Source organism: Triticum aestivum, chromosome 3B (assembly GCF_018294505.1).
Source record: "Triticum aestivum cultivar Chinese Spring chromosome 3B, IWGSC CS RefSeq v2.1, whole genome shotgun sequence".
NCBI classification, from domain to species: domain Eukaryota; kingdom Viridiplantae; phylum Streptophyta; class Magnoliopsida; order Poales; family Poaceae; genus Triticum; species Triticum aestivum.
The window spans coordinates 50,068,298-50,087,878 of record NC_057801.1 but is presented as its reverse complement, the minus strand read 5'-3'; the positions used below and the strand labels follow the sequence as shown (position 1 = coordinate 50,087,878).

Below are 19,581 nucleotides of genomic sequence, written 5' to 3'. Positions count from 1 at the left end.
ACCACCCGCAGCAGCTAGGTAGAGCATCTCCCGCCGGGAAAAAGAAGGGGTTTGGCCGAGGCAGCCTCTTCACCACCGTCCCGGGCACCTTTTCCAGCACTCCGGCCGCGCACAGGGTTGTACGCTGGCGGGCTTGCATCCACAAGGTGTTCAGTGAATTGTTCGGCCCGGCGATGGATTCCGAAGATGAGGAGGCGCTCGCGGCGTTGCTAGATGAGGAAGCCGAAGCCGATGTCCAGGAGCATGAGCATCTCATGGTGCTCGCCATCCTCGCCGGCCTGCTCGCGAGAAGTGTGAAGCCGCGGCGAGGTGGCTCGGCGCTTGGGCGGGTGAAAGCAAAGAACCGGCATCGTCTAGAAGGCTACTGCATGCTCTATTCGGACTACTTCACTGACGGTCCATTGCACGGTGAGAAAACATTTCGGCGCCGTTATCGGATGAACCGAAAGCTTTTCCTCCGTATTGTGAATCCCATCCAGGAGTTCGACAGCTACTTCAAATGAAAGAAGGATTGCACCGGCACACTTGGATTCACCTCGATCCAGAAGTGCACGACAGCTATGAGGATGCTTGCATATGGAGCTCCCGGTGATTCACTTGATGACTATGGGCGCATGGCCGAGTCCACCACCATTGAGTGTTTCTACAAATTCTGCAGGGCAGTGGTGGCAGTGTTTGGGCCGCAGTACTTGCGAACACCCAATGCGGAAGACACTGCTCGGATCCTAGCACAAAATGAAGCAAGAGGATTTCCTGGGATGCTTGGAAGCATCGACTGCATGCATTGGAAATGGAAGAACTGTCCATTTGCTTGGCAGGGGTTGTACAAAGGCGCCAAAGGCGGTTGCAGTGTGGTGCTTGAGGTAATGGCCACACAGGACCTCTGGATTTGGCACTCTTTCTTTGGGATGCCAGGAACTCACAATGACATCAACGTCTTGCAGTGCTCTCCAGTCTTTGCCAAGCTTGTTGAAGGTCATTCTCCTCCGGTGAACTTCGAGGTCAATGGACGGCAGTACAACAAGGGGTACTATCTAGCTGATGGCATCTATCCGAGATGGTCGACATTTGTGAATACCATCTCAAACCCTGTGCCAGGAGGCAAGAACGCCTAGTTTGCGAAGATTCAGGAGGCTTGCAGGAAGGATGTCGAGCGGGCATTTGGTGTGCTCCAATCTTGATTTGCTGTTGTCCGGTACCCCGCTCAGACCTGGTCGAAAGATCAAATGTGGGAGATCATGACTTGTTGTGTCATCTTGCACAACATGATCACTGAGAACGAGCAGGAAGAGCCAGTGTTTGACACTGAGCCATATATATTATGCGCAGGGTCCTCTTGCCCAAGTTGATCATCAGATACCGACAAACTGGACTGACTACCTCAATATGTGTCAGGAGATCTAAGACCCATAGGTGCATCAAGAACTGCAACACGATCTGGTGGAGCACCTATGGAGGCTCAAGGGCGAGGCTAGGAATGACATGTGATGAAACTTGAGTTTTATTTGTTAAACTATATAATTTGTAGTGAACTATTTGTTTTATGTGATGAAACACACCGAAACATGCCGAACTATGTGACGAACTAATTGATTTCTATTTGTATGCGAAAATTCACGCTGAAACCCGCCGAACCGCGCCGAAAATGGGCCTATTCACGCAGTTATCGGGCCGTTTTTTGGACATACTTGGGCCGAGAGCTGGGCTGAATTTGGCGCCTCGGGGCGACGACTAGGTGCCGAACCGCCCCCAGTGCCGAGTTTGTCACCGACGCACCCCCAGGATGCTCTTTTCCGGCGCCCTGGGGGGCCAAACGGTTGGAGATGCTCTAAGGCTCGTTTCATGCCTCTGTTGTCACCTCTTCACGTCATGTCCTGCCGTTGAAATGGGCATCGTTTTCTGTGTCTACCAAAATTGATTTTGGCACACTATGTCTTGCCAGATATTCCTGTCTAAGCTTGTACACATACAAGAAACAATTTTGCTAGAACTCATCTAGATGAAATATAATTTGTTCTCATTGACCTTTTATAGTCATTGAATGTGATGCTATAAGGTGTGTATGTGCTGACGTGGGTTGTATATGTTCTTGTTTTCAAAGTGAATGAGACCAAATTATATCCCATCTAAATGAGTTCTAGGTACTCCCTACAAGAAATATAACAGTGTTTACCGAGTCAATTGCAAGAAACCACCACATTTGCGGCTAGGTTTGCAGGAAATCACCAATTCGTTAATCTGTTACAGAAAACATCGAAAAATCTGTTAAGTCGTTGCAAAAGTATTGATCGGATGATTTGGCCCGTTTAATCACGTTCTTACAAGTGGGGCCAGATTGTAAGGAATTGACTTAGCAAAAAAATAACACATACACCTCTAGATCTAAAAAACAAAAGCAATCAGACCCTCCCCCCGTGGAACGCCGACGCCATGTCCACTCCGCACCGCTGCCATGCTGCTGCCATCCGTCCGGCATGGTGGCGCCCAGGCCAAGATGCATGGGGCCGCCCGCATGGGGCCGCCCTCGTCGACAACAGAGAGGGCTACGCAGCCGGGGAGGACGAGGAGGCGCCCGGCGCTTACGGCTGCACTACGAAGCGCCTCCATAGCACGCGGGTCGTGATGGCGATGCCCTCCGGCAGCCCGTTGTAGCCGGGGCAGAGCTGGGATGGCGGGGCAGGCTCAGTCTGGCACTCTACACCATGAGCTCCGTCCTCGTGTTCGCCATGTGGGCGCTCGTCGCCACCGTGCCATGCCAAGACCGGGCCTCCACGACCGCCCCCGTCGTGCCGGCCAAGCAGGCGCATTGGGCAGTGCCGATGACGGCCATCCAGGAGGAGATCGTCGAGGAGTCGAGGCGGAGGGGCAAGAAGGGGTCGTCCTCCGGGGCGTCCTCACCGGTGTCCACGGGGCTCCTTGCTGAGATGTAGGTCGTGGAGTGCGCCGCGCGGGAGCTCAACAGCCTACTAGAGGAGATCGCTGAAGAGGAGGATGAGGCCATGGAGGTGGAGGCCCTGGCGTCGATCAGCGAGGAGCGGGCCGGTGACGTTCTCGAGCGAGCCGAGGCGCTGGCCGGCGCATGCGTGTCAGGGCTGGGTGGGGTCTGATTGCTTTTGTTTTTTAGATTTAGGGGTGTGTGTGTTATTTTTTTTGCTCAGTCAGCTCCTTACAATCTGGCCCCACTTGTAAGAAAGTGATTAAAAGGGCCAGATCATCCGGTCAGTGCTTTTTGCAACAACTTAACAGACTTTCCGATATTTTTTGTAACGGATTAACGAGTTGGTGGTTTTTTGCAAACCTAGGTGCAAATGTGGTGGTTTCTTTCAATTGACTCGTATTAAACACTAATGAATTGATTTATTTAACTTAGGAGGAGTTTAAGATACTCCATAGTTGGCTCAGTTCTTTCTTTTAGTGCATATAAATGAACAAAAACGGAGTGTTATTGCAGGCGAAGAACAGAATGTTCAGTTCTTTCTTTTCTGACGGATTCATCTCCTCACGGCATACGACATGAAGATAAGGATGTCTCATGCTACCGAGAGCATCTACAGACGGATATGTAGAAAATGACCCCTCGGACGCTCACGGACGTGCATTCATGGGTCGCGACCGGGCACTCCTTAAATTAGCATAACTGCAGCCGGACATCTCAAACTTGATTCTTAAATCCATACAAAGACATGCAAAAGAGATAAACCTACGTACTACGTCGATCACCTAGCTACTCCTCGTCGGAGATGTAGATGATCTTCGTGCCCGGATCCAGCAGCATGGGTGGCAACTGTAGCTCCTGCTCCTCCGACGCCTCCAGCTACTCTGCTCCGGCCTGCTCCTCCTTTATCTACGCCTCGAGTTCGGCGAAGAGCATGTCGGACGCCACCTGCTCCTGTCGGAGGAATGCCTGGTTGGCCTCCACAGCAGCCTCATCCTCAATGGATTCCAGGATGGCCTGCTGCTTCACCATCTCCTTCGATTGGGCGAGGCGAACTCTGCCTCCGCCTGTTCCATGTTGAAGCCGGGGAGCTCCGGCTCCAGCTGCTCTACCTCCTCCTGCACCTCCATCGGAGCCAACTCCTCTCCCTCATCTTCCCCCAACTACTCCTCCTCCTTCACCGACTCCCGCGAGTCCGGAGGCAGCCCAGCAATGATGTGTGCAACGCGTGCGGCTTATCTCGCCCGGATCTCCTGCTGGATCTCGTACCGGCGCTCCGGCATGAGCATTGCGTAGTAGGTGATCTTCCTCTGGACCATGGCAGAGCGCCTGAGCGGGGGCAGAGCGTTGGAGCGGGGGGTGGATGGGCTCGGACTGGAGCCGCGAACAAGGGAATGGGCTAGGGTTGTGGGGCTCCGATCGGCTTAAATAGCCGTATTTTGTCTCGAGCCGTGAGCCAGAGCGGCTCCACGCGGTGTTCACACTGTGGCGACGGACGCGGTGTCCGTCAGACTGCCGGGTTTCCGGTCTAATCTGCGTGGGACCCCATCATCAGTCTGACATGGCGGGCATGCCCAAATGCATCCGGGCACCCCATATGCGCCCGAGCGTTTGAGGCCCGTTTGAGGCGTCCATCTCGGTTAAAATTTTGCAACCGGGCAGTAACCAGTCGACCCGCCCGAGCATATAAGGCGGGTTTGAAAGCTCCGGCTATACATGCTCTCGAGACCCACATGACTTGGACCGCAAGAGAGAATGGACGACCTCACGTGCAAGCCTGAGTATTTGTCTCTGAAGTTTGGTTGTGAGTTATGACGCCACATCTCAGAAATGTCAGTTCAGTTTTACTTGTGATTCATGGTGAGTGATCGTGGATAAAAGTCAATCTTTCTCCTTGGCCCCTAAACAAACATTAAAGATATATCAGTGTCAAGTCAGGGGTGAAAATCACCCAAAGAAAAATCACCATTGCCCCGGGATTGAACCCGGGTTATAGGCAGGAATACCAATGGGAGTGATGTCCGCATCAATGGTTGAGGTAGTATGCTCTTTTTCGGTGTGTCTGTTGGATTGCCTCGGTTTGTTTGTTACCATGAAGTCGAAGCTGCGATGGGGGGGCCATGTGGTGTACAATGACTGATTGCAGGTGGCCTGTTCAGCGATCTTCCATGGTGCCAGCCGTGCCGGGTTCTGTCCTTCGTAGTTATTGTCAGAGTCAGAGTTGTGTTGTCTGATGTTGGTAGCACATCGTCAACTTTTTCAGCGGCTACAAAACAATAACAGATATGCTATTACAATTTTGTCATATATCTTCGACTCCTAAGCTCCCTTGAAATAGAGAACTCTCGGCTTTTGAGAAGTTAATACATGCGTCATAGATGAGCGACGTGTGTGAAGTGTTCTCTCCATATAATAGACCAGCAATATTTGTGTAAGAGATTGTTGCGCCAAACCAGTCATCAAACACAATAAGCGTTAGAGGTAAGCGTGAGCGCTGGTGGTGTCGTAGATTTCACTGTGCCGAGGCGAAAACACGTTAATGGGAGAGAAAAACAAGAGGAGAAACGTCGTCACTTTGTCTCCTTCCCTATGAAGGAACTCCACAACGAGTCATCCACTCTACGCCTTCCCTTGACCCAAGCACGCTGCCTCCTCCAATCCTCCTCTCCCCAGTCAAAAAGAATTATTTGCCGTGGTTAGCCCCAATCAGCTGGCATCTCTTTATATTGATTAGATCAACTTGTACAACAAGGAAATACAATGGGTATACAACACGTACACGCATATATAAATATATATAATACAACTCTAACACCCCCCTCAATCTAAACCGTCATGAACAAGGTTGAGATTGGAACTAAAACGACGAAGTGTGAGCTGAGAAGTAGGCTTCGTGAATACGTCAGCCAACTGATCGTCAGTGGAGATGAACCGAACATCAAGGGCACCCAAAGCAACCCGCTGATGCACAAAGTGAAAATCAACCTTGATATGCTTCATGCGGCCATGAAAAACTGGATTGGCAGATAAGTATGTGGCGCCAACATTGTCACACCACAACACCGGAGGGCGAGAAAGAAACACACCAAGCTCCTTCAACACCGACTGTATCCATATAGCCTCAGCGGTACCATTAGCCAAAGCCTTGTATTCTGCCTCAGTGCTAGAACGAGAAACTGTAGGTTGCTTGCGAGAACTCCAAGAGACGAGGCTGGAGCCAAGAAAAATGGCAAAACCGCCCCTAGACCGACGATCATCAGGGCAACCCGCCCAATCAGCATCAGTGAAAATACTCAGTCCCATAGAAGCGGAGCGCCGGAAACGCAAGCCAGTAGACACAGTACCTCGGATATAGCAAAGAATTCGCTTCACTGCCTCATAGTGAGCGGTAGTAGGCTGCGACAAGTATTGGAACACCTTGTTAACAGCAAAGGACAAGTCAGGACGTGTCAGAGTGAGGTACTGGAGACCCCCAACAAGACTCCTGTACTTGAAAACATCCTCAGAGCTCAACGGTTGGCCTTGATCTCGAGACATTTTGTCGGAAGTAGACATGGGAGTAGTAACAGACCAACGTTGCTCCATGTTGGCCCGGTGCAAGAGATCAAGAGCATATTTGTGCTGCGACAAGACCAGACCCTCAGAATTATAAGTGGCCTCAATACCAAGAAAATACTCCAGGCGCCCAAGGTCTTTGACAGGAAAAGAAACAGAAAGAGTGGTAACCAGTTTCTCAACAGCAGCCGAAGACGACCCAGCCAAAACAATATCGTCAACATAGACAAGCATATATATAATAACCACATGATGATCAAAAATGAACAGAGAGGTATCGGCCTTGCTAGCAACAAAACCGAGCTGATGAAGCTTGTCACTCGAACGGGCATACCAGGCATGAGGCGACTATTTGAGACCATAGAGAGCATGATGCAGCTTGCAAACATGCCGAGGGTACTGTGAATCCTCAAACCGGGGGGCTGCTGCATATACACTTCCTCAGACAGAAAACCATGAAGGAAGGCATTACTCACATCAATCTGATGAAGGCACCAACCACGAGAGACAACAAGAGCAAGCACCAGGCGAACGGTGACTGGTTTAACCACATGACTGAAAGTATCATGATAATCTATATTGTATTGCTGTGTGAAGCCTCGAGCCACAAGTCGTGCCTTGTATTTATCAACAGAACCATCGGGACGGAACTTCTTCTTGAAGATCCATTTGATGCCAACAATGTTAGTGCCAGGTGGATGGGGTACCAATATCCACGTTTTGTTAGCCTGAAGTGCCTCGAACTCAGCCTCCATAACAGCACGCCAAGCTGGCTCAGAGAGAGCAGTTCGATGAGATGCAGGCTCCACCATAAACGCACGGCGATGATAGGGATCATATCGAACCATGCCATCCCGATACACCTTGGGACGAGAGATAGCATTGCGCCATCACGTGACGATGACCCGAGCCGGCCAGCAGCGGGAGGCGCTGGAGGCGGCGACGCTGGTGGTGTAGAAGACGTCGACGAGGGCAAAGAAGCGGCCTCGTCACGGGTCGGAGAAAGGCCAGGCAAAGAAGCCCCGTCAGGAGCCAACGAGGCAGACGGCCGTGCTAGTGACGGAGAGCGAGACCGCGGGCTGTGGTCGACGACCGGGACCGACGAATCGGCCTGGGCGGGGTTGGCACCAGAAGCGGCACGAGAAGCCGACCCGGGCGAGCGGGGCGTGCCTGCATGCGAGCCGGGCCCAGGTGCGCCAGCAGAGGCATGCAAAGGCGGTGCCGATCCGGGAGTAGCCTGCGTGCCTGCATGCAAGCGGGCCCCTGGTGTGCCGCCCGAGGCATGCAGAGGAGAGGACGGCCCGGGCGAATGGGGCGTGCCTGCATGAGAGGCGGGGCCAGGCGTGCCACCCGAGACATGCAGAGGCTGTGGCGCTGATGGAGCAGGGACAACTCTAACATCCCCATCCCTCCCCCCCCCTCTATGTGGCTTTGTCCCTTCCCCTTTCTCTTCTCAATTCGGATCCATGGAGGAGGTCGGCAGGGACGCCATTAACCACGACGCTAGGGTTCCTACCTGCTGCCACATGCACAACCATCCGGAGCCACCTCCACTCCCGCGCACATTGATGGTCCTCTCCACCATCGCTCGGAGCTGCTCCGCCCATCTCTACCTGGATCAGCTCAAGCGTGAGGCCACCACGTGTGGCTGCCGTGTGTGGCGACGAAGCATAGCATGCGAGGTGAGGGCTCTAATCTTATTGGATCAGATCGAATCCCACTGGACGGTTCGGGGCGCTCACCGTGGCTGATGATTGCATCGACCAGGACCACATCCCTCCCCAAACTGCAGCGATGATGGAGGGAGTCATCATGGCTGGCTAGCTACCGATCGACGGGCTCGCCAGGTCGTCGTTCCTCAGGGCCAGCCCCTTCCCCGCCGGATCGTGCATCCGCTTGGAGGCCCCTCTTGGGTGACCCCGGTGCGGGAGGCGTTCTTGACCGTGTGGACTGGGGACCAAGCGGCAGGGCCCATGGTGCGTTCCGGTCGAGGGCTTGTTCGGGCTGGCGCAGGATATCAGCCCTTGTTGATGGATTTCTCGCAGCTCGGCTGCATTTTATTTTGGATTCGGTACATCCCGCATCTCTCTCACACTTGTTGCGGCTGAAATCATAGTTTTGACTTATTTGGAATAGTTCAGCACAAAATGAACCATGTTGGAAACTTCTATAGGCGATGATGATAAAACATGGTTGGCATAAACTTGTCTTTGATCATTCGAGGAGTTGTGGGCATCAAAAACCCACTCCCCCACCCCTCTTTTGGAACCTTTTCATTTTGGCTCTGTCTTGGATGGTCATTCTTTGAGTGATAACGAGAGGTGCTCGACTTCAATGGTGGGGATTGATCTGGTGTAAGAAGACGGGGCTCGGGTGGAAGAGTGAGAGTGACAGTGAGGAAACGGATGACCGAGGGAGACAATAAGAGGCGCTTAGTAGTAGTACGGTTCTAAGCAGATACCTGCAGCGCTACGCAACTGGACCACGCTGCTGATAATTGGGGCCCACTTGTTGGCCCCTTGTATATACAGTACCAGCGCATGTTTATTAGCACGTGCTACTGCTACTATGTTAGTTGTACCGATGGTTTGTTATACAACGTTGCTACTATCGCTAGCCCCGGGATGTACAGTGGGGACCATTTAGCAGTAGCGTGGGTGACCAGACATCGCCCTACTACTAAACCCTACTTGCAGCGTGTTCTTTTGGGCCGCACTACTAGTAACTAACAGTAGCTCCGGCTACCAACCCCGTGCTAGTACTACTGATCTCCTAATAGTGCGGGTGGCATTCTCCCTTATGTCTTCTCTCAGATTGACAATCAAATAAAGACACTCCTATATGAGTACGACGCTGAATCATTCATACTATTTGTGAACTTTTAAATTCATCATTATCAACACTTACACATGCAAGGTGTACATGACATTCACGTGTAAACATCACACTCACATTATTGGGTACAAACCACACAAGATTGTAAATGCATATTAGTATATAAGCTAATAATAAGTGGTAGAAGGATAATTACCACGTACGATTGCAACCGAAGTGAGGTATGGGTGATGACCACACATGCACACGTCCATTCGTTCCCTCGCGGTGATCGATCAAAAAGCCACTTCGGCCTTGGCAAACTCCTCTCTCTTCTGGTTCACGTGGGCCACCATCTTGCCGAACCTGCACGGCGGGCTGACTACCGGCACCGTGCCACGCGCATACTGTCCATCACCGGCACGCCCGCTGCGAAGTCCACTGGCATGCACGTCCTTGGTCTTTTGTGCGATAATGACGGAGTTCACCACGTCGTCGTCCGGATGGCACACAGCCAGCACCTCGAATCCGCCACGGCCGATGTCTTGGGGGTCGACGATTGGATACAGGAACCCGCGTGCTCCGTGCGCGCTGCGCACCACGAGGGCCGCCCCGTCTGCCATGTGCGCGCCGAGGTGAGCGATCACGTTGGCCTTGTCCTCGGCGGCCATGCCCACGAGCGCCGCCAGGAAGACGACGTCGTACTTGGCAAGCTCGCCGGCGAGGTCCGCGACGTCGGCCGTGTGGAACGACATGCGGGCGCCCACGTCCGTGTCCGCGCGGAACAGCTTGCTGGCGCGCTCGTTGGCCGCGCTGCACTGGTCGTAGTTGTCGAACATGGTGTCAGGCAGGTGGCGCGCAGCCAGGACAAAGGAGCTGAACGGCAGCGGGCCGGAGCCGATGAAGGCGGCGCGGGCCGGGATTGGTCACGTCCGGGGATGGTCACGTCCACGGGGCTCGGGGGGACGCACGCGGTGACCAGCTCGGTGAAGAGCGCGTCGACGTCCGGGGATGGGCTGAGCGACGGCAGCTTGGCAATGGCGGCGTGGAGGCCGGTGATCTTCTCCACCAGGGCGGCGACTTGGTGAGGCACAGTGAGGAGTGGAGTGGAGTGGAGTGGTTGATCGAGCTGCTTGATGAGCAATGGAGCGGGCAGCACGGGGGTATAAATATGTAGCCGTCGGCTAAAGAGGGCCGGTGAAGGTGCGCGTGCGTGCAAGCTTCACGCGTCCATGAGGCTCGTTTCATGCCTCTGATGTCACCTCTTCACGTCACGTCCTGCTGTTGAAACGGATATTCGTTTTCTGTGTCTGCCTAAACTGATTTGGGCTGATAATGACTTGCCAGATACGTATATATTCTTGTCACTAATAAATTGATTTCTTTTACGGTACTTGGTAGGAGTATAAAAGATACTCTGTACTAGCTCATTTTTAGTGCATAAATGAACCAAAAACAGAGTGTTATTGCAGGCCAAGAACAAAGTGTTCGGTTCAGTTCTTCTTTTCTGACGGATTGATCCCCTCACGGCATACGGCATGAAGATAAGGAGGTCTCGTGCTGCTGAAGACCCATATGACTTGGACCGTGGGACAGAACGGACGACCTCAGGTCAAGTCGCTCAAGTTTGGTTGTGAGTTGTGACGCCACATGTTAGAAATGCCGGTTTAGCTTTACTTGTGATTCACGGTGAGTCATCACGGACAAAAGTCTTTTCTTTTTCCTGGCCCTTAAACAAACATTAATGATATATAAGTGTCAAGTCAAGGGTGAAAATCATCAACAACAACAAAAAAACAATCACCATTGCCCCGGGATCGCACCCGGGTTATGGCACGAATACCTACCACTATACTGCAACGACTTAATTAACAATAAAATGCAATGGGAGTGATGTCTGCGACGCGGCAATGGTTGAGGTAGTCGGCTCTTCTTCGGTATGTCCATGGGACTGCCTCAGTTTGTTTGTTACTATGAAGTCGAAGCTGCAGCGATGCGGCCCTGTAGTGTACGATGACTAACTGCAATTGGCCCATTCGGCGATCTTCCGTGGCGCCGGCCGTGCCTGGTTATGTCCTTCATAGTTATCGTCAGAGCCAGAACTATGATGTCTGATGTTGGTAGCTCATCCTCAAAGTCTTTTAGCGGGTACCAACAATAACAGATATGCTATTACAAGTTTATCATATATCTTCAACTCATCAAGGCATCTCCAATGCCGGCCCGCAACCGTCTGAAATGCGCGGTCCTGTATCGGTCTGTGACGCGGTCTAAACGTGATTCCTCCCACAACCCGAAGACAAAAGTGGAGGAGGTTTGCGGAAGTCCGGATTGATCTCAAGCCTGCTTTTGACCGCCCTGCCCCACCAAAAACCACCCCCCCCCCTCCTGCGCGTTTTCAGTCAGCCTCGCTCCAGAGCGCCAGTGCCCGCATTCGTGCCAGGCCAAAGTGGATGCGACCGCTCGCTGGCGCCGGCATTAAAGCGACACACAGGCCGAGACTGCGCCGCCCGCACTGCTCCCTGATGCAGGCGACTTCCACGCGTTCAAATGACACGATGGTCGCACGTCCGTCCGTCTGTCGCCCGCATTAATGGCACGCGGTTGCCAAGGCGTCTCCTCCGGTACCACCCGTCCATCACTCCGCCGTCCATCAGTGCTATATAAACTACTGCCATGATGCCTCGGCCATAACCATAGTCATCCCTCTCCGCACCACTCCCCGCCATGGATCCCTCCGCAGCCAAAACTCTCTGGGACAGGCTGACGTCGGAGCAGAAGAAGGCCATGGCCGCCATTGCTGCCGACAGGCAGCCGGAGGACGCCTCCTCTGACGACGTGCAAATGGAGGACACCTCCGATGACAAGCCAGCGCCACCCTCCTCCTCCGCTCCTGTCCGCAAACGGATGCGGGGGGATTTTTGTGGGTTGCCATTGGAAATGCCCTAAACTCCCTTGCAATAGAGAACTCTCGGTTTTGAGTAGTTAATACACGCGGCAGAGATGAGCGACGTGCGTAAAGTGTCGTCTCCACATAATAGAGCAACAATATTTGTGTAAGGAGATTGTTGTGGCAAACCAGTTATGTCTACATCATTTGGTGGCGGCTATCTACGAGTGGAAACATATGCTCTTCAACCATGTCTATGCTTTCTTTGGATCTCACATCCGACATCGCCGTCACCTCGACTAAAATCACAAAATCACCGACATAAAATCATCATTAAATAAACAAGCATAATAAAATAAATCCTACAAATAAGAAAACAACGCCGCACACTGCAGATATACTTCTATCTCAGAAGAAAAGTGGAGAACTTATACTTCTATTTTACTGAGAGTAGAAGAAAAGTGGAAGACCAGGTCGGTAGTGACGCTCCAACAAGGCTATGTTGAAAAATAAACAGTCAGGGATTACAAGAAAATCCAGGACCTATTTGTAAGAAAATTATGGTCTGGTGCAACACTATTCACAGTGTATACACAAAAGGGAAGAAATAAACCCAAAAAGGACCTGGTTGTAATCCTCAAAATAAACAAGGGCGCGAAAGTAGGTCCTTCGAGGGCTTATCTGCGAGAAGGGAAAGGACCAGCGCGCGAAATCTCACAAAAATTGGACCATTTCTCGATTTGTGCGTGTCATCCTTGCGCAGGGACCATGCTAATCTTCGAGGGCTTATCTGTATAGTTCCAATTTTATCAGATGTCCCCGAAGGGACGTGCTGCCGCGCTCACGGTTATAAACCGGTGCGTCTCTCCTTCGTTGGCCGATGTGGGACTAAACATCAGCGCTCAGCGGGTTTGTTTCTCCCCGCCCGCCCGGTGCCCCAGCGAGCCAGCAACAGCCTCGCGTTGGTGGGCTGCATTCCCGTAACGCGGCCCAATTCGGTAGACACCCCAGCACCTGGGCTCGGGCAACGACAATGAGAGCTAAAAAAATATCGGAATGCAGATTGCGTACGTGCGTGTACCACGAGCCGAGGAGGGCGAGGCTACTGTAATTTCTTTGTTTGTTGATGATGATGTTGATGCTGAAGCAAAATATCAATGTGCAGAACTAGCTTAAAAAGAATCGCCGTTGCCGGGGATCGAACCCGGGTCACCCGCGTGACAGGCGGGAATACTTACCACTATACTACAACGACTTGATTGATAGAATTTTGTTAAACAGTTTCTTTGAGCAACCGAAAAAAAAAGTTTCTTTGAGGAGCTCGAGTAATATCGTGCGTCCAACATCGAGCCGGGGAAAAATCTCAGAGTCCAAGAGTTAAGCAGCGACGAGCCATCAAAGACAACCAAAGAAAATGAATGTGCTCTGCGTCTGGGGATGGAGGTTTAAGGGAAGAAAAAAAAGAGATTCCTCTACAGTTGGAAAAAAAATTACGTTCTTGTTGGCATCCGGGTCACTTGCCTGACGGACACAAATACAGCACTTCTTTTTTTTGCGAGGCACACAAAAACTCAACACTGGTTCTGAAGTAAAGTAAGCTACTCTACTTAAGTCATGTATTAGCAGGAATGGGTATGAAATTTTCTTACAGATTTCCTATATAGCTACCGCTAATGTGTGATTAGTACAGAACTAGGACTTCCTGCGCTCTTCCTTTGTCCACCACCGAACGCACAGCCTTCCCACGCTTCCTCAAACCCAGTTTATCAAAAGACATTTTCACATCCAGCACACAGGCTTCCGGGTCATGTGTGTCTTCAGCCTCCTCCTTCCATGTCTTCATTATCATCGCGGCACATGATTTGAACTTGCGCACAGCCGCGCTCTTGCCACTGGACTAGACGCACATCCACCCACCATGATGTGCTATGAGCTGCAGATTATTTCCTGAAGTAACCCCGCCACAGATGATGCTGCTTAAACTAAAGTATACAAGTGGTCAGCCACTCAGCTTCACAGTAAGGTTTTCAGGATGGAGACAACTAATCAAGTTACTGCCAATTTAGTTTAGCGACAGTGTACACACAACTAAGATGCATGATAACACTCAATGCTGAAAAGTGCCAGGTCAACGGGTAAGAAGAGTTCAAAGAATCATGCAGATGTGACGTACATATATGAAATCCTCGACAGGTACAAAGAGTGCCCACTCAGAATCTACAGGAGCACTTGAGCTCCCATCAGAAGCTTCACGTGCAGCCAGACCAGAAGAAAGACATGGTGTAGTATACCTTATTGTGCAGGGACGTAAATGGAGGAAAACAAAAGGTCAGCCTCCAGATGTTAAATCATGAAAAAATAAGAAAAAAGAAATAACGTTTGTGATAGTTGTACCTTGAAATAAGCTGCAACAACAAACGGAGGAATTTATCAGTGACAGAAAACAAGAACCCCATCGCTCCAGCAGGACTCCAAACTTTCTGAGTACTTGATACTTTTTTTTAGGGAATACTTGATACTTTGCTTAAACAAGAATGTATTATGCTTCATTTTGTTCTAACAAGTTCCAACTCTGTTCCACAGAAATGAAGCATAATACTCGGTACCCAATTCACACACTTGGGCAACACATGATTCTACCTACGTTGCAGCACATGCATTCACTTTGTACTATACGCTGTTTTAAAAAGGAAACCCTAACGCACACACCTACGCTTCCTAGATGGCCTGTGATTGGCAATTTACCGAGGTATCCTCTGTCTGAAGTCTCCATGTCGGTCAGGCTGGTGGTACAAGCAACAAAGGCACCCTGGATGCCCATCACTCATCCCGTTTGCCTGGTTGACTGGGAGGCTGGTACAAGGAAGGGGCCATACAGGTCTGATGCTAAACTTGCCTTACTAGACAAAACCTCTGTGCTCCCGTACCGGCATTCCGCATCTCCTTTGGTTAAAGGGCCAAGAAATGAATAAAGCGAGACATAACCCAGCAAATAGAACAGTGTCCGTTACTTCATTTGAGACGTTCCCCCGTCAGTCGATTGGTTACTAAAAGAGGCATTGTCCAAGAAATAGCTTTCGACTTTCCCTTTCCCTTTAAATAGACGGTACCTTGGCATTGCTGATGTGACTTCATGATGGCAACACCTAAAGAACACCATCGAAAATCAAAACCCTCCAGATTTACTTCACTTTCACCTTTTGCTTTTTTCCCCCTTTGTTCTCTCTGTCTTTTCCTTTTCTCTTTCTCTGCCTCTTATCTAATTCTATCGTCCCATGCACTCACCTCCTTGGTTCTCACTTTCAGCATCTCCTCTTTGCTTCCTCATGGAGGCAGATGACCTTCTTATATTAAAAAAATGAGGGTGGGCTTACAGTACTCGCCTGCATACAGCTCCGGGTTCACTTCTTCAACCAAAGGAGAGAGAGCTCTGGCCACCATGGCAGGGCTCGGCACCGGGGCGGGAGCTCCTGTTGTGAAGGTGTACCATGAGAAGTCCATGATCCTGCCCGATGTGTCGAGGGTGCTTGCTTGCCTGTACGAGAAAAACATCGAGTTTGAAACCGTGAAAGATTCATACAAGGACATACTCAGACTCCAGGTACTTGCTGTCTTAGTTTTCGTGGAATACCCAGATTGTACAAGCAGCAGTTTCTTGAGTTTGTGCAAGTTGATCTCATATCAACTTCTGTTTTTCTTCTCTGCCTCTGCTGCAGTCAACAAGGAGTGTTCCAGTTCCATTCTATGACGGACCCACATTTCGACAAGGTAACACTGCTTGTTACATAGTTCAGCCACTTTAACTCGTTGATATACACTCTATGATTGGTTACAAGAAAATTGCTTTGTTTACAAGTTATATACACGCTTACTCGAATGAGATATAGCCTCCTGTCTCAAGATTCTCAGCACGCATGCATGCATGCCTTGTAGCTAGGAAAGGTTGATGTAACAACACCCACCTGAACCCAGTGAGATAAATTCAGGTTATACCTTGCGAATCAGCCCTGCAAAATACAATTGTTGCAAAAAGTAAATAGAATTGACATAACAAACAATAGTTTGAGATCTAAAATGGTTTTGACAGGGGGTTGATGGCTTGGCAATATAACATGCTTAGCTGCTTATATACTCCCTCCGTCCCATAATGTAAGACGTTTTTTTGACTCTAGTGTAGTGTCAAAAAACGTCTTACAATATGGGACGGAGAGAGTATTTCTTTAGCATTCTGGTTTCCAAAGCAACACCGTCTCTTGTTTCTGTGTGCAAGTTGGAGTGAAATAGTCAGGATTTCCTCCACATCAATAGTTCGTGCATACAAGTGTATTCCTGCTCATCAATATCTAAACTAGTCAAGCAGAATGTAGTAGGGGATATTATACTTAAGAGGTTCCTAGCGTGTGTGTCAATGCTTCTTCAAAACGATTATAATAATGTTATTAGTTAATCAACAAAGCTTTCTCCTGGCTAAAAAAAATATCGCATGCAGCTTTAACCTCAAATTGCTCCATCATCATGGTTTGTAAATGAAATGCAACACTACTTGGATTATCTCGTAAACATGCTATGGAAATGAATAGCTCTTCAGTAGAAACAATGAAAAAATAATTAACATTTCAAATACAAGTATATCATGGTTTTGCCATTTTGCTAGTAAGTCTAAACTGATGTGCTTTCTGCGTACTAGTCCTAAGAAATTATAACTACACAATCTCAGTTTTTACTGTGAAGTTTATGCAGGACTTTTCTAATAGATACTCAGTAACCAGAATAATAAATGATGCAACTTCGATCAGAAATTCAGAATACAGCACTAATCCATCTCCTAAACTGCAGAGTCAAGAGCAATCTGCCGTTATATAGCAGAAACCTACGAGCAGCGTGGGTATCCTTTCCTCCTGGGGAAGGATGTCCTCGAGAGGGCTTCCATTGAACAGTGGCTCCGGCATGAGGAGCATGCCTTCGATCCTCCGAGCCGGGCATTGTTCTGCCACCTGGCCTTCCCTTTCCCTGATGAAGACATGAGTGACATCGACAGAGAGAAGAGGAAGCTGGAAGAAGTCCTGGAGGTTTACGAGCAAAGGCTTGGCGAGAGCAAGTTCCTTGCTGGGAACAAGTTCACTCTTGCTGACCTTGTTCACCTACCCAACACCCATCACATAGTGACATCCGAAGAGTTCGCCTACCTGTATGACTCGAGGAAGAACGTGCAGAGGTGGTGGAATACAATCTCTGCGCGGGACTCTTGGCAGCAGGTGGTGAGGGATATGCAGGACGTGGAGGAGCAGTACCAGATGGAAGAACTTGAGCAACAGCAGCAGCAGCAGCAGCTGGAGCAGCAGTGGCAGTGGCAGCCAGAAGGCCCAGAACCGCCGGCAACATATAGCAGCCGCACCATCCGCATAGACCCTCGAAAGCAGACAGGCACAGAGTCACGGACAATACTGGTTCCACCACCCAGCGGCGGTACTATATCATCCTCATCTTTCACAGTTCAACCTCTTCCCGCAGAAACAACCTCTCACGGCCAAAATTCACCTGGCCAAATAAAAGAAAGTAACTTCTTTACTGCCACCGAGAAAACACCAGCACCCTCAAAGCAAAGAAGTCCCACCACTCAGAAACCACCTAGCAGTGCTCAAAGCACCACGAGTAACTTCTTTACCCCAGCAGCCCCTCCTAGCACCACCAAAATGTCTCAGAGAACTGATACCGACAAATCCACCTCCAAAGATGCCTCATCTCCAACCAGACCCGGTCAAGGATCATCCAAAAAAGCTCCTGATAAGCTCCATCTCTCTGATGATGAGGCGGCAACCCTTAGCAAACCTACGCTTTCACAAGAAGCCCCCAAACCCACCGACAAAACTCCATATGCACAACAGCCCTCTGAGCAAGCGAAGAAGGCCGCAGCTGATCAAAAAGATGCTGCTCATTCACCAAAGCAAGTGGCATTCAGAGACATTCAAAATGAAACTGCACCACAAGCTAGAAGCCGTGGTGCCAAAGACAGCACTAAAGAAGGTAGAGAGGCTGATCAGAAGAGGGCTGCATCTGCACCAACCAGGGAACTGCCGCCAGGTTCTCAACATACCCCTCAAGCAACGCCAGCTAATCTGAAAGTATCTGACTCGTCGCCAATGAAAGAGGGTGCCATTAGTGAAGATGACCAGTTCTCCACTAAGAGGCTCAGAAAAATGCTTAAGCAAAGTGATCCAGCAGTGCTCAAACCACAGTCAACAGGTATGCAACCCCCTCCAGTACAGGCAGCTGGCGCAAGAGATCCTCAAACTCCAATCACAGCTGATGAAAGGAGAGCAACTTCACCACCGAAAGGAGGAATGGCTTCTGATGATCGTGGTGCCACACAGCCACGAAAATCACCATCCACCAATGAGCAACAACCATCCCCACGGATGCCAAGCCAATCACCAGCTGGTGAAAGTGCAGCACCTGCGCCACTGCAAGCACCAGCATCTGATGGGAGTAAGTCGATATCTTCCAAGGATAGTAGCAAGCAAACAAATGAAACATTATATTATCGCAGCTCAGAAACATCCAGAGAAATGCCATCATCAGCCCCCGAGAAGAGCATGAGACAACAGCAGCTGCAAAGTGACAAGTCCATTAGTTCGCCGCAAGACACGGGGAAGCAAGGCTCTGAAGCTGCACCGCCGGTGTCTGGAACCGAGAAACCTGGGAGAACTTCAGGACAAGATTTACTAGAGTCTCAGGAACAAGCCTCCCCTGACACTCAGCAAGTAAAAAACAACAGAAATAACAGCAAATCGGATGGCTCAAGCAAACCCACCCAGTTTGATGGTAATAAAGGTGATGTCCCTGAGTCACAGAGAGGCGGCTCATCAACCAACCTATAACATGTTTCTATCACGTCATCTGATTGCAGCTTTCTTGTTGTCGTCTCATCTACCTCCCTAGTTTAACATGCTCGTGAATAAGGTCCATTATCTGTCACCTTTGGACCAAACCATGCCAGCCAATTTGTCTACTCCACCTGGTATATCGTTACTACTTTTCGATGGTGCATTTCTTTGCTGTTCTTTTCCTGAAAAATGACTTGTTTAGATGGTCCTTGCATTAGTATTGTTTTGAATAATGTGAGTGCAACAGTTTGTTCTACATAAGAACCATATGCATTTGTATTTATCCATATGTGTTCACCTTAGTGATGTGCTTGTATTGAACTTCTGGGCTTCTTTTAAGTCATACCTGTTCTGGATAGGCTTAGCTTGCAGCCCCTAAAAGGGGACAAGCTAAGTTACACAGATGCTCGGCAGGCTATAAATGAAAGGCAAACAAGAAAATATTGAGAAAAACAGATACACCGGTAGGAACATGACTTATGATCACAGTTGCAAATCCAAAC

The 19,581-nt window shown here is 50.0% G+C and overlaps 1 protein-coding gene, 1 non-coding gene and 2 pseudogenes across 2 annotated transcripts; 1 reads left to right on the top strand and 3 right to left on the bottom strand.

Annotated features, from left to right (window-relative positions):
* Positions 1–9,332: 9,332 nt before the first annotated feature.
* LOC123067265 (probable nicotianamine synthase 3) lies at positions 9,333–12,033 on the bottom strand (annotated as a pseudogene).
* An 878-nt stretch (positions 12,034–12,911) lies between these two features.
* On the bottom strand, positions 12,912–13,023 carry LOC123072997 (uncharacterized; annotated as a pseudogene).
* Positions 13,024–13,377: 354 nt separating this feature from the next.
* On the bottom strand, positions 13,378–13,449 carry TRNAD-GUC (transfer RNA aspartic acid (anticodon GUC)). The gene has a single exon. It is a non-coding gene; the product is annotated as a tRNA-Asp (tRNA).
* Positions 13,450–15,503: 2,054 nt separating this feature from the next.
* Positions 15,504–19,361, top strand: LOC123068512 (proteoglycan 4). Its single transcript, XM_044491095.1, has 3 exons — positions 15,504–15,795; positions 15,911–15,962; positions 17,031–19,361. Exons 1-3 carry the CDS (start codon positions 15,553–15,555, stop codon positions 19,070–19,072), a joined length of 2,337 nt encoding a protein of 778 aa, XP_044347030.1. The 5' UTR covers positions 15,504–15,552; the 3' UTR covers positions 19,073–19,361.
* The last annotated feature ends 220 nt before the right edge of the window (positions 19,362–19,581 follow it).